Source organism: Tachypleus tridentatus, chromosome 13 (assembly GCF_004210375.1).
Source record: "Tachypleus tridentatus isolate NWPU-2018 chromosome 13, ASM421037v1, whole genome shotgun sequence".
Classification (NCBI taxonomy): Eukaryota; Metazoa; Arthropoda; class Merostomata; order Xiphosura; family Limulidae; genus Tachypleus; species Tachypleus tridentatus.
The window spans coordinates 145,777,643-145,792,786 of NC_134837.1; the positions used below are offsets into that span (position 1 = coordinate 145,777,643).

At 31.4% G+C, this 15,144-nt stretch overlaps 1 protein-coding gene across 8 annotated transcripts in view; it reads left to right on the forward strand.

The window, feature by feature from the left end:
• The first annotated feature begins 1,704 nt into the window (after window positions 1–1,704).
• LOC143240646 (peptide methionine sulfoxide reductase MsrB-like) overlaps window positions 1,705–15,144 on the forward strand; it is a 47,139-nt gene continuing 33,699 nt past the window's right edge. Inside the window, exons 1-4 of one of the 8 annotated variants that reach the window (XM_076483412.1) lie at window positions 1,705–1,945; window positions 2,615–2,694; window positions 9,416–9,536; window positions 14,785–14,957. In XM_076483412.1, coding sequence (XP_076339527.1) covers window positions 1,875–1,945; window positions 2,615–2,694; window positions 9,416–9,536; window positions 14,785–14,957 — 445 coding nt within the window. In that variant the 5' untranslated portion in view covers window positions 1,705–1,874. Of the gene's footprint in view, window positions 1,951–2,118; window positions 2,159–2,446; window positions 2,695–9,415; window positions 9,537–14,784; window positions 14,958–15,144 lie in introns of those variants that run through there. The other 7 variants (XM_076483413.1, XM_076483409.1, XM_076483410.1 and 4 more) reach the window with 7 other exon arrangements.

The window sequence follows — 15,144 nt, forward strand, 5'->3', positions numbered from 1 at the left end:
TTGTTTTTGTAATTTCGCGCAAAGCTAGATGAGGGTTATTTTCGCTAGCCGTCCCTAATTTAGTAGTGTAAGACTAAAGGAAGGCAGCTAGTCATCACCACCCACCGCCAACTCTTGAGCTACTCTTTTTTTCCAACAAATAGTGGGAATGATGACGGTTAGCACAGATAGCCCTCGAGTAGCTTTGTGCGAAATTCAAAAACAAACAATCAGTGGGCCTATACCACAGCATGAATTATTTTATCCCTAGTATGAATTATTTTTTCATGGTTGACCTAGAACACATCATACGAAACATTTTAAGTGTTGTCTTGAAAACTAGTCAACAGGTCAAGTGATTGTTGCTCAGTTGCAAAAGTCACTGCCAAGTATACGTGACATTGTGCATGCGTACTCTTTCCAGCAGCAGAACTTTACAGATGAAAAGTTTTTGAACAATAGTAAAAACACTGGATTCATTAAAACCTAATTACAGGTAATTTGCTCAAACTATATAAAATGAATGCAGATGTATCTCATGACTTACGATTTCAGTTACAGATAAACAGCTGTAGAGTCTCATTACAGTGCAGTGTGTAGACACACTATGTTCCCCTTTCTTCTACTGTAGCATAATTATTCCAAATTATTGATTATTTCGTTTCTGTATTATCATGCAGACAGCACGTGCTGCAAATTGTCTAACAATATTTTACTCAAGTAATTTGAGGCCTTTGTACTTTTTGTTAGGTGTTAAGTTATGCTCGCCAATTATCAGTTAAAGGCTTTTACTGATATCTCTTAACTATATAAATATATACTGTGATATAAATGAAATAAGAACCCAAGTGCTTTCGAAAGGTGGACCTTTTAAAAGGGCTTAGGTTATAGGATGTTTGTTTTCTTTCCACGAAGACTCTTGAACCTACGTGTTTTAACATCATAAATATATACTATGAATTATTGTCAGGCTAAGAATTGTTGTATAGTAAACGTCTGTGAATTGTTGGAGTTAAATTTCAAAAATAAATTGACAGCACTCATTTCACGTGTTTTTAAAATATTATATATATATTCAGAAAGAGTTAAACATATGTATAACAAATTCTTGTTATACAAATGTCCAACAATCGCCTGCTTTTAACTTACCACGAAAATACTATACAATCATAAAATATTAACTTGTAAAATTTTGTTACTATATCTTAAGCCTTAGGTTGAACGAGTTAGAAGTGAAATATCCTTTGCTGGCTGAATTTTGATGTCAACTAAAACTGATAGCTGATCAATGTTGTCAGGGGATAAATATCATAAAGTTGCACTGTCCACCGACCAAAGAAAGCAAGATAATGTTCAAAATCCAAACACATTTCTTTCTTGCGTTATAATTTATTCTCATCAGGACCAGTTTGACAGAAATTCGCCTTGTAAGATGGAAAGCTGATGAACTATTCATTGATTCAGCAGAGACTATTATCCATTTGTCTATGTAGATATGCACATTTTTTATTAAATGGTAGCTAAATGACGACTGTTTTCACTGTCAGTTAAATGTAATCGTTATCTTTATTTCTTACACCGCTTAAGATTCAATCGAGTCATCAACCACAGAAATACTTTCCTTATTTTTCCAATATTTCCTTATTTGCCGCTTTGCATACCAGATACTTGTCGGGAAATTGATTTTACCTGAAAATACCACAGCAAAGAAAGGTTGTGTTTGTTTGTGTTTATTTGTAGTAAAGCCATATTAGGCCGAGTCTTTCGAAGAGACTTGAACATCTGATGTTAGCATTATAAATCCGTAGACTTACCACTGTCTTACCGAGGAACACTAGAAATAAAATCAAAGAAGCTGTAGAAATATTCGAGGAATACTGCACTGTGTCTAACCAATGAAGGTTAACCGTAAATGGCAAACGACGGAAATCTCGTCAGCAAATTGTACGTTGAATGTGACAGAAAAGTAATGTAAATGTTTATTTTAATTTGTAAACACGTGAAGGTGCAATCCTTTTTACAGTCTGATTTTCAGTGATAAATTTATTAAATTAGTGTGAGCCAATCCTCGATTAATTTTATTGTTTTTATATTACTATTGTAATCATCTACAAAATGGACCAATGCCCTTCCAAACCATGTTACCAATACTGGCATGTGCGAAAAGCTAGGCTTACAATAGGAATGTATTGAGTCTCTGAAATGTTATTTAATTACACTAACAATAACAATACGGATAAATTTTACTGATTGTTTTTATTATTATATGTTCTTAAAGTTCTGAAAATATTAAATGTTGATATTTACATATTAGCACAGGGATATAGGTTAATATGCGATAGTACTAATTAATCAAATTTTAATAGAACTGAAAGGGGGAAAAAGGTAGAATTACAACAAGCAAAATAGATTTAAAACAGGTTAAATAGTAAAAAAACTGTACAAAGCTTACATTATTACATACCAAAGTAACATATTGTTATTATGTTATTTAGTCTTTAAATTTGCAGTGAATGAGCGTATAGTTCATAAAGGAAAATAGCATTCTAAGCTTAAATTTTGTTGTTGTTTTTTATACATATATGTGATTTCTATTGACGTGAAATTTAAATGTTTTTTTTCCAAAATTACCTAGGCCTGAAAAAAACCGGCATTGCCACGCTTTCGAGTATTTGACGTCTTCAAGTTTCAACCCAGCAGAGATAATACGAAACGGTAAGCCTGATTGAGTGTTTTGACAATGCGGTTTAACTTTAATAATTCATTAATATATAACTAAGTATTAAATATGCTGGTTTACGTTTTTTCAGTGATAAATATACTTTTTACATCGTAATGCAACTAGTGAAAATTAAAGTGTTAAATTTTCAATTGTACTTGCTGTTGCATGTTTACTAATTCAAGTTCAGCTGAAAACTTAGACTCGTAACCTTCAGTTCGTGAAACTAGTTTAGCCTCGGGCTTTTCGTATTATTGTTACATCTGATTACATACCAAAAAATTTTAATAATTATCTATATGGTATTCGAATAATAAAAAACCAAAAAACCAATAGCACGATACTAACAATGTTAGTTACATATAGTTACAGTAAATCTTATTTATGTCGCTAACATTACATAAAAGTAGATTTGTCTAAAAATGAGGTTTTTATTTTATGAACATGGGTATGCAAATACAAACTTTCAAAGTTATTACCCCTGACTTTTAAGCCTGTATTTTTAGCTTTATCATTCGACTATTAATTATTTACTGTTATACCTACAAGAAGTGATTGTTTAAATGCCAAAACTAACTTTGTTGTTAGTGTTACTATTTGTATGAATGTCAAACTTGAGCATTTCAAAGAATGTTGTTGAAGATGAGAGGCCTTAACATTTTAAATTGAGAAACATTACTTTAAAATGTTAGAGCCCATGATATTCAGTTGTTACTAGCAAAATAGCTGAAATTTGAAGTATATTTTATTCAGTTATAGGAACACTATTTATTGAATGCATATTCTGATTTAGGGAATCAATTACATTGACACTGTGTTGCTAGTGTGTAATGTTTTATTTTGACAAAAAAAATAATATGAATCCTCCTTGTATTGATACAGATATGTCAACTGAGAGACTTAGTTATTGTTTGCTAGGTCATAATATTTTGATGGGTACTGTCTTAATTCTGTGTAATGTCAAACTGTGTAGCATTGTGTAATGAGTTTAAACTGACGTAAAGTCATAAATTGTGTTCATTGTGGAGTCCTAAAATCATTCAGATGGATTTAGATGAAAAACTTTCTCTTGACCAGTCTAACTTTTGTTGGATTTTGTCAACATGATATTTGGTATTATTCTACATTATGACAGAGTGATCTGATTTTACCCATAAAAAGACTAGACAGTTTATTATGTTAGTATATCATTAAACAGCAAATTTGCTAGTTAGAAATATAAAAAGTTGATATATCGGTTTATACTGGATTCTCCTAAATCGTAAATTAATCACTGTTGAAAATAGCATATTCTGTGATGTTCTATTGAGCATATCTTTAATCCCTGGTTCTTTTGATCTAAAACTGTTGATCAGTGATAGATAAATAAAACCTTGACTTTGTCCAAATTTACTCACTGTTTCAAAACTAATGTTGAGTTACGAAAAAACTTTTAGAGAAGAGCAAACAAGATTCAAATGTGAAGGGGCTATGGAATAGAAACATTTGAGTTTTTTGTTGTTGTTGTCATTTTAAATTATTGAAAGCTTTGAATCCATATAGACAAATGACATTTGGATAATAAAGATAAATTTTTTGGTAGTAGGTTTATAACACAAAATCTCCCAAGTTTCAGTTATGGCAGTGATTGGCAAATATAACCATTTGCTTTCAGGTTTGCTGGAAAGTACAAACATTGAAGAATTTTGAGAGATTGGATGAGTATTTTAAATCAGGCTAGGGTAGAGTAAAAGAGATTAGTGTGTGTGCATATGTATTATATATATACTCTTCAAAAAAAGAAACGCAAAAGGCAAAATTTGAGACAACTTGTTAACAAGTTTATTCTGGGTAGTTCTGTATGACATGTGTGAAACTTTGTACATTCACTGCTGAACATCCAAAGTCTGCAAAGGCGAAGTCCACACTCACTAAGTGAAGTTTAACGTCACTCAACATCAATAACGAGTATGCCCCCGTGAGCATCAATAACTGCTTGGCATCTCCTGCCCATGGAAGCGATGAGATGACGAATCATCCTGTGGAATGGCTGTCCACTCAGCCTGCAAAGCTGCTGCAAGCTGAGGTAGAGTCTGAGGTTGTCGCCGTCGCAGACGTTGATCCAACTCATCCCAAAGATGTTCGATGGGGTTTAAATCTGGTGATCTGGAGGGCCAGGGAAGAACGTTGATGTTGTGGTGTCTCAAGAAGACAGTGGGGAGTCAGGCTGTGTGAGGACGGGCGTTGTCATGTTGATAAACATCATTGATGTTCACCATGATGGGTTGCACATGGGGCCTAAGAATCTCGTCAACGGTTGAGTACGGTCTGATCGAAAATCCTACGCAGCCCTGGTATGGTTGAGGCAGTAGACGTCGCAGTGGTGGTCCTATCCCGAAGGTGACGTAACCGGATGTTGCGATCTTGTGCGGGCATGGTCACACGAGGTCTGCCAGATCGTGGACGGTCACGAGTTGATCCATGTTGTTGGTGACGATTCCATAGCCTTTTGATGGTGCTTGGGTGGACATTCCCAGCTCTGGCAACATCTGATCGAGATTCACCTGCTTCCAAGTGACCAATGGCGTTGTTGCATTGTGCTTCAGTCAGTCTTTGCATAACTGTATTGCGTGTCGGAGGCTTAACACTGAGCTATGGAAACCGAGAACCAGTCACTTTTATAGGGATTTTGCACATGTTGCACTTGCAGAACATGCAGATCTCTCAAACAAATTTATTGGACACGCATGCATTTTGACAAAAAATCCGATGTTTTCCTCCGTTTTCAAAGTGCAGAACTTTAATTGTCATTTTGATCTGACAATCAGTTCCTTAACACTTGTAACATCACATACTCTGAGCTTGTAACATTATTACATATATTTCTCTTTAAAATAACAAAAATATCCCTTTTGCATTTCTTGTTTTGAAGAATATATATATATATAAAAGTAGAATAGCATAGTAACAGATCTGCCAAATAACTGTTTATTCTTTGGAAATTAAATCTCAGCAGAAGTCCAAATAAGCTGTTTGGTCAACTGTGAGGTTTAAACATATCTTAATCTGAAACCAGACGCATACAATTTATTATTTGTCACTTAGGCATTGGTAGTCACTCTTATCAGCTGTCCTGCAGTCATTACTGAGTCTTTGGGTGTTAGACAAAGAATTCCTAACATTAATTTGCACAATCATAATTTGAAGGCTGTACAAGAAGAAATAACCTATGAAGCTTTCATATTTACCAGAAAAATATAACTTAAATGCACTACAAATTATAAATAACGTTTTTTATGTTTTTGTTAATCTAGAATAGTAATAACATGAAAAAGTTTCAGTTTAAAGTACAGATTAAAAAAAGTATTCAATTCATCAGTAACATTTGGTTTGCATGCACGTTTCATTTTGATGAAGCTTCTTATCCTGCTTTCTCATGTTAAAACGAACTTCATATTAAACTGATAAGTAAATTGTAATATGAAATAGTTTTGGTATGTTAAGTGAATATTATAGTCGAGGGGTGGGCAATTTATTTTTCAAAATGGCCATGACTGTGGCTAATGAAATCAGTGTCGGCCACACCATTAAAAAAAACAAAAAAAAACTTGAAGATGTTAGTTTACTCAAAATAATTGAACTTCAACTGACCTTCAATGTGAAAATTGATGGGGGTTTTCATTAATGTGTTTTGTGAAATTTGGCTTAATATTTGTGCTCAGTGACCATCTTAGCTCTGCTTCTAAATTTATGTCAGTAAGCCAAGATCTATTTCTAGACTTGAGAAAATCTAGCTTAGAAAATGTTGACTCGCACACGCATGTGGATCCAAACATGAAAAATAATTTTAAAATTGCTATCTTTAAATTTGGAAGACTCTCGTTTATCAGAATAGTGGGCCACATCTCTCTGATAGAACATTTTTGTTTACCTTGTATGTGTTTTACACTTTGCAAATTAAACATCTTGTCTTCAAATTCACACTTATCCAATGACAAAAAGATGTAATTTTCTGACTGAAAGTTCCTAAGTCAAATTGAAATGGATCATGCAAAATTTCAAATATCAATTTCAAATTTTTAAATTCAGAAAGATGCAATTCAAATTTTTGAGATAGATTTTTGATCCAGTTTACATAAAGATCGTCTTTGGCATTAAAAAAATCATAGTCCTTATTATTTTCTAGAAAACTATTTAACTTTGCAAAATGTATCAAGTCATTCTTTTGTAATTGTTCTCTAATGAGATCTTGCTTTAATTGAAATTCATGAATAGACTGTGATTACTCGTTTATTATTTTACCTCTTCCCTGAAGCTTCATATTCTAATTATTCAGGTGAGCCATCATGTTATGCAGAAAGTACAAATCATGCTGCCATGACAAAGTTTCAATTTCAATCTTATCTTTTTCAACAAGATACTCTTTTATATATGTAAAAATGGCTCATTTGGGTTGAGAACATTTTTTACGTAAAGGAATGAACAATGTTTCGACCATCTTTGGTCATCGTCAGGTTCACAAAAAAGAAGGTCGAAATGTTGTTCACTCCTCTACGTAAAAAATTTTCTCAACCGAAACAAGCCATTTTTACATATATATTTCTCTACAAGTGGGTTTTCTCAACATCAAGGATACTCTTTTATTTCAATAAATAAGGAAGTAAATTGTTCCAAGACTTTTCCTCCACTTAACAATCTTACATTTGCAAAATCGGTAAGATCATCAAAAGCACAGTCACTGCTTTTCTTCAAAGGCTTGACAAACTGTCAATGGATGAGAGAGCTTCCACTTTTAATATAAATTACAATTTTTACAACGATGTCCATCAAATTTTTCAATTCATCACTTTTAGACATCTGAGCACATAAATTTTCCTGATGCAAAATGCAATGGAAAGATGGCAGCGTGGACTTCATTATTTTCAATTAAATGCTGCTTCAAAAGAGAAACAAATCCTAATTTTGCCCCAGTCATGGTGGGAGCACAATCTGTTGTGACAGAAACCGGGTTTTTAAAATCCAGATTGAAAATTGTTTTGACATTTTAAGAAATTTTTCAAAGATGTTTTTTCCACATGTTTGACCTTGTAATTCACAAATGCCAAGCATTTCTTCCCTCACTTGAAGATTTGAAGTTGCATATTGAACCCAAAATATCAACTATGCAGTGTCACTAACATCTGTTGACTCATCTAGTGCTAAAGAAAAATAAGTCTTTTAGTTCAAGCAACTGATTTTCTATGTCTTTCACTAACTCTAGCATTCTGTGGACAATTGTTCATTGACTTAATTGCAAATTATTTACCTTTGGAAGAATATCATTCTTTTTATTTTTGAGTCATAATTCTCCCCCCCACACACACACACACAAATTGGCTTCTCTTTCATTCATGAAATTGTGCTTTCAGGCAGCTAATTTCAGTCATATGATTTTTTGTATGAACTGGAAATTTTACAACAAATTTTTTGTGGAAATTGTTAAGATTGTATACTTTTATTATTCCTAAAAACGTTGTTACACAAAAGACACACTGACTTATTATTTGCTTCAATCACTGCATATTTAAACTCTCAACTTTTGTTAAATTCTCGTTTCATGTTTTTCCAGCCATGCTCCATTCTCTTTTTGCCAGTAATGCCAGCATCAATCAAATTGTCTTTATTTTCTGAGGGTTCACCATAATCTAGATTTTTTTGTTTTTGAATTATCCACTTATCCATATTATGGGATTAAAAACAAAGAATTTAAACACTTGAAAGTTGCACAGTAAAAATATGTTTGCAAGTACATTCAAAACAATGCACATTCAATAACAAACATCTAAACCAGATTGACATTACAAAATGGGCAGAGTGTATGGCAGTGATGAAATGCTCAACATTAGTGATGATATGAGGCAGTGCAGTTGCTGATTACATTACCAAATTTGTGATAAAAAAAAAATAAATGATGGAAAAGTTGACTCCTAAACTCAAGCTGAATACATGTGGCCAGTGGCCATGGAGTTGCCCACCCCTGTTATAGTCTTATAAGCATTTTATTAATTTGTAACAGTCTGATTATTGTTATCAGTTTTTTACTATGTAATGTACGTCCAGACATGAAATGTGCAGGTAACTAATCAAAGACAAATTTTTGGAAGTGCATTCAAGTTGTGACTATTAGGTAATATTAAATTATGTTTTTTCTTTAAGTAGTAATTTTACCAGTGGTGTTTCTAGTCATCCATGTTTTTATTTTTTACTTTGAAATAACACTTACCATTAATAATTGGTAAAAACATTATGATGATGAAAATAACTACAGGTTCAAATTGCAGTTAAGCCATAGTTTTAAGCTCACAAGTAAAAGTAAATGTAGAGGAATTTGATTTATATGGATTAATTCCATTGCTAAAATTTGTGAACTACTCAATTTTTTTCCCACGTTTATAAAGATGTTAATCTTATTTTTAATCTAACCCTATTTGTAGAAGGTGTACTGTATCATATTTGAAGTTTATTCATGTATTTTTACCTCTTTTGAATTATAAGTGAAATCTCATGGCTCAATATATTTTATATTATTGCTATATAATATTTACAGATTTAAAATAGAAAACCATTTAAGTTTTAGTGATATTCATGTCACCAGAGTGAAAAACTGCAATGTTCATCATTTACAACTGTAACAAATTGCTTAAAACTCTGCATGAAGATTTCTACATTATTTACATTTAAACCATTTATGTTTTTAAGAAAGAATGATGCTGAATGGAACGACAGATGATCAAAAGTCTCAAGACTTCTCAAAAGCAGAACTTAGGAAGAAACTAACTCCAGTGCAGTATGTAGTAACTCAAGAAAAAGTTACAGAAAGGTAAGGAAATGAATATCCAAAAGGAATACATGTGCATAGATAAATGTAAGGTATGTATACATAAAGATGAGTGTCTGTATGGAGAGGATACACAATAATAAATGTCTGTAAGAGAATGTGTTCTTGTAAATATTTACAAGAAATGAAAATTTGCTCATGAAGTAAAATTTTCTTCTCTGTATAAAAGTTAATCCAAAGTTATGATTCTGGTGTATAATATTCATTATTCAGAAAGTGTTTTAAGTAAAAACTTTTAAGGCAGTAGTTTTTGGTATTTTGTGTTTTTACTGCTACATATTGATATTAATATAATCCCAAAATAATTTTTTACTGGAGAATGTATCAGCACTCTTTATATAGAGATGGCAAGGATGTCCAATTTAAAGCAATACAAAAGTCATCTGGATTTTCTTCTTTACATGTCTTCAGAAGATAGATATGGCATAGTTGTTGTATCTCTGGTGTGCGTGTCTCATACATGCACGTGTGCGCACATACACACAATACCTACCTACCCAGAACATCCCAAAGATAAACCCTGGCAAGTATCTGACACCTGAATGTCTTATTTATGTTCATCGTTGTCATTCTACAACAGTCCTAACACCTATGTAGTTGTAGTAATAACTATAACATTATTTTCATTGGTAGAGCAAAACAGCCTTCACAATATTTGACTACCTATTTTCTTCTTATTCTATGCAAGATAAAAATAAAATGAAGTAAATAAACAATTATTAGAAAAATGTATTGCTAAATAAAAAAAATTACGTAGGGCTGGCTACTGACTTTGAAAAACACAAACAAGATAGGAATAGTAATAAACATATCACTTGATACACCTAATGATCACATAGTGGACTAAGCTGTCTCAATTTTATATTGTAAAATATAACTATATTGTAAATTTGTCATAAAGGTAGTATTCTAAAGTTAACTAAAGAAAAAGATATAATGGTGAAAACTGAGATTCTATTCAAACCCCAAGCTTTCAACAACCAAAGGGGAGAATTCAGTAATGTGGAGATTTTATTTTGCATGTTAAGTCGAGACAACTTTAGTCTGTTGTGTAATAATTAGCCAGATCAAGTGATATATTCATTTTCGTCTTTATCTTGTTTGGTTATTTTTTCAAGCTCAGTAGCTGGCTTTACATAGCTTTTTTATTTAACAGTAATATTTTTTTCTTAATACCTCTTTTTATATTTGACCAATTACTTATGAGTTTAGTAAAAGAGCTAAAAATATATGGATTGAAATGAATATTCTCAAACAGTAAATTTCTAATTCACTAATCCTAAATTTCTGACATGATTGAATTTACTTTAGAAAGTTTATAGAGGGCCTTTTATTTTTTCTTAAAGTTTAGATGAATGTTATAATAAAAAATTTATTTAATGCATTCAGAAATATTGAGCTTGTAGTTTTTAAAGTAAAATCTTTCTAGGCAAAAAAAATTTTTTTTTTTTAATCTGATGAATGAGGTCCTATTACACTACTTGTTTTTCTACAAAATTCCAAAGGGGTGTTTAACTGCATATTGCATCTTAGGTTTCAACAGAATTTCAAAAATGTTCTTAAAATAAACTTAACTGATAGACATGTATCTGAAAGGGACATAATATAATTCCCATTTCCTCTGAAGCTCTTTTTCTTTTTATCTTATGATTTTGGATGATGTTTATGTTGATCTCTTGTCCTCTTTGACAATTTTGTGTATATAACTACACATCACTATTAGTAGATGATTATTTTTTTAATGTATGTGAAAATACACATTTTGGTCATTTTTTGTGGATATAGTTTTTAAATGCTTTTATATTTGTAAATATACAAAATAACAGTAATTTTCAGGTTAAATTATAAATTCTTAGATTTGTAAAAGAACAAAAAGGAGCTTATTTGCCCATCAAGTATATTCCTTCCAGCTTTCAACTATAATCACTCCTTACTACTCATGTATTCATCTAATCTTTTCTAGAATTCAGTTAAATTTTTTGCCTCCTTCACCTTTTGAAGGTAGCTCATTCTAAAAGCCTGTAAAAAAAGTAATACTGTCTAAACTGCAGACAACTTCTTCACTGCCAAAATTTGAATTTTTGACTGTTTGTTTTAATTGCTTTTACTGCTAAACACAAGTTTGGATGTGTAGTATCAATACCTTTTAACAATCTTGAACACTTCAGTGAAATATCTTCTGACCCTTCTCCTCATAGAACAATGTCACATTCCCAGGTATCATCATAGTGTCTTTTCTCTGAACCTTCTCCCACATCAATGTCCATCTTGAGTATGGGAGCCCAAAATTGTACACAATACTCTAAATGAGGCTCTACAAGTGTCCTATACAGTAAAACTACAATGTCCCTGGTCTTGTATTCAATATTTTCTATATATGCTACCTAAAATTCTTGTAGCCCTATTTATTGCTACAGTACACTGTTTAAATTATTTAAATGAATTTGGTCACAACATCAAAATCTTTTTCTTCAACCAGAATAATTAATGTATTCCCATGTAAATTGTAACAGTAATTTGATTTATGAAAACCTATATACATCACCTTACATTTTGGATAGTTAAACACCATCTGCTGCGTATTGGCCCAGTGCATGAAATGATCTAAATTTCTCTACAAGTCTATACATCTTTGATATAGTTAGCCACCCCAAAAAGTTTTACTTCATCTGTAAACTTCAAAATTTTGTTAATCATTTTACAATCAATATCATTAATATAAAATCACAAACAGCGGAAGATCCAGCACAGAGTCCTGAGGCACATCACTTGTAACTGTAATCTAGCCAGATCTAACTCCATATTTATTACTGCTATCTACTTTCTACTCTCCAGCAAATTTTCTATACAATTTAATAAAATTCCCACCACACTCATAAATTTAATTTTTGTAGCAAGATAGTATTTCTGTCGTCAACTGTCCCTGTAACATCTTCACAAAATCTGACTTTTTAAGTGAGACTTCTTATTGAAACCATTCTGGCTTTTTGACATTGTATCAAAGTGCAATGCATCTGTAATCACATTCTCCAAAACCTTTCCAACTACTGATGTAAGACTAACTGACCTATAATCACCTGGACAGTGTTTATCAACTCCTTTAAATATTGAACTAACATAAGCCAACTTCCACTCTTCTAATATTCAGTGATCTATTAAAAAAATAATAATGTTGGTTCATTAATAAAATCTTTAAGTTTCTTTTTAAACTCTAGGATACAAATTGTCTGGTCCAGGAGAGTTATTAAGTTTTAGGTTTCCAAATTTTGTCTTACAATTTCAGAACTTAAAATTATATCTTTTTAGAATATTATTTTTTCCATACCCTAAGTGCTGTGGTTGAGGAATAATACTTGTATCTTACTTTGTAAAAAACTGACAAGAAGATACAATTTAATAAGTTTAGCATTCTACAATATTTCAATATCAACTCTCCACTATAATTTTTAAGAGGCCCTATTCTAATCCTAACATTTTGCTTGCCCATCATATGAGTAAATAATTCCTTATTGTTTGATTTCAAATCCCTCAGGCAGTGCTTTTTTCATATACACTTTTTGTCGTTTTAACTTTGTTTTAACCAGCTCTCTAGTTTTTCTGTAGTTTATCCCTAATATGATCTCTTAAACCTTTACTAAACCATATTGGTTTATTCTGCTCTGTTGCCTCCATTTTATTCTATACTGGATATGTGTTCTGTATGTATATCAGTTTTTTCTAGATGTTTCCCACATTTGTTCGAGATCCCCTTCCAACTCTTTAGTCCAATCTACAGAAGCCAGATCATGTCTCATTTTGTCAGAATCAACCTTCCTTAAATTTGACATCAGAATACTGTTCTTTTACATGTAATAAAATCCCCAATTTAATAGTGCAGTAGTTTCTTATACTTAATTCTTCACCAACCACAACTGTCTCTCATATTCACATTAGATGCTAATATTAAATCTAATATAAATTTTTTTGTGTAGGTTCTATCATCAATTAGTGTATAAAAGTATCCTGAACAATTTCCAATAACCGATCCCTTTCACTGTAAGACTTGAAATTTTTTCATTCATTACTCCTAAACTTAAGCTCTCCCATAATAACATCTTTTACAGCTACTATTCTGATCTGGTAACATACAACAAATCTTTTTATATCCACTAACACTAACCCAAGCTGACTCAACAGGATGCAGTTTGCATATAAAGCTGCCCCTCCTCTTGTTTTTTTTCGGTACTCTTTCTGTAATAAATAATCTGTAGTTTGGTATTACAGATAAATTTCTGTCATCGAAATTGTTCAAATCCAACAGTCTCAAAAGAAAATGATGAAAACCCTATAACCTGAGCACTTTGAAAGTACTTGGGTTAGAGAGTTTTTATCATCTTCTATCTAGACTTGTTGAACATGCATGTTTTTCTGACATAAATCAAGTCTTGGTGATATCTATAGTATCAACATCTTCAGTTTTCATAACTGCTTTGAACTCATCAATTATATTTCTATTATTCCTAGTATTACAATAGTAACAATTAAGTTGGATAACATTTAGAATAATATTAATTGCTGACAAAATCATGAATTTTGAGTAAAAACTTTGTCATAATGTGCTGCTTATTGTTTACTTATTGTTGAAAATGTTATGATTGTTAAGAGATTGTGCACATACAATGTTTCTACACAAAATGTTTTCTTATGTGCTTGTAGCTTGTTTTATAAAATATGCATTTAAGTTTCATTATTATGTTTTTATGTAAGAACCCAAAGTTTCAGTGTTTAGTTAACTTAGAAATGTCAAAGCAAATCAGCACGTTTCAACATCAAAGCATAATAAATTGTACAAATTTTATTTGATATAGAACTGTAACTTATAGAATAAGAGACAGATGCAGTTAAATACAAACGTGCCTTAATAATATCAGCATAGTGATGTTTAACTTTAAAATTCATAACAGTGATAATGTTACTTTTTATATTTTATGGATTTTTTTAAAAGAAATTTTAAGTACTTTTATCATATTTCTTAAGAGAATACCAGTTCACTTATAAATTTAAATGGAATAATGATCCTGTTGTACTGAATGAATTTTTCTAATTTAAAACAAGACTTGATGAACTGATGTGACATAATTTAGAGGGACATGGTTTTAATGCAAAAATATCATTGAATTAATGTGTTTTCAGATTGCATCTATCATCATACTTTGTAAAGCACTTATTTTTACATTTATTTATGTAATAGGGCTTTTACTGGTGAGTACTACAAATTAAAAGATACTGGAGTTTATGCCTGTATTGTTTGTGGAGAGGAAATTTTTTCTTCAGAGACAAAGTATGATTCTGGATGTGGCTGGCCCACATTTTTGGATGTCATCAATAGTAACAAAGTTTCACTAAAAACTGATTTTTCCCATGGTAAGAATTGTAATTTTGAAGAAAAAAATGTGTAAGACAAATAAACTGAAAGACAGATTTACTAATTTGAAAACAAAACTTGGCAGTACATGTATGTGCTTTCATATACCTTCAGTAAACTTTCTCTATTATACAGACAAAGTCAGAATTTCTAAAATAGTATTTTTTCTAAAACATTAATGATTCA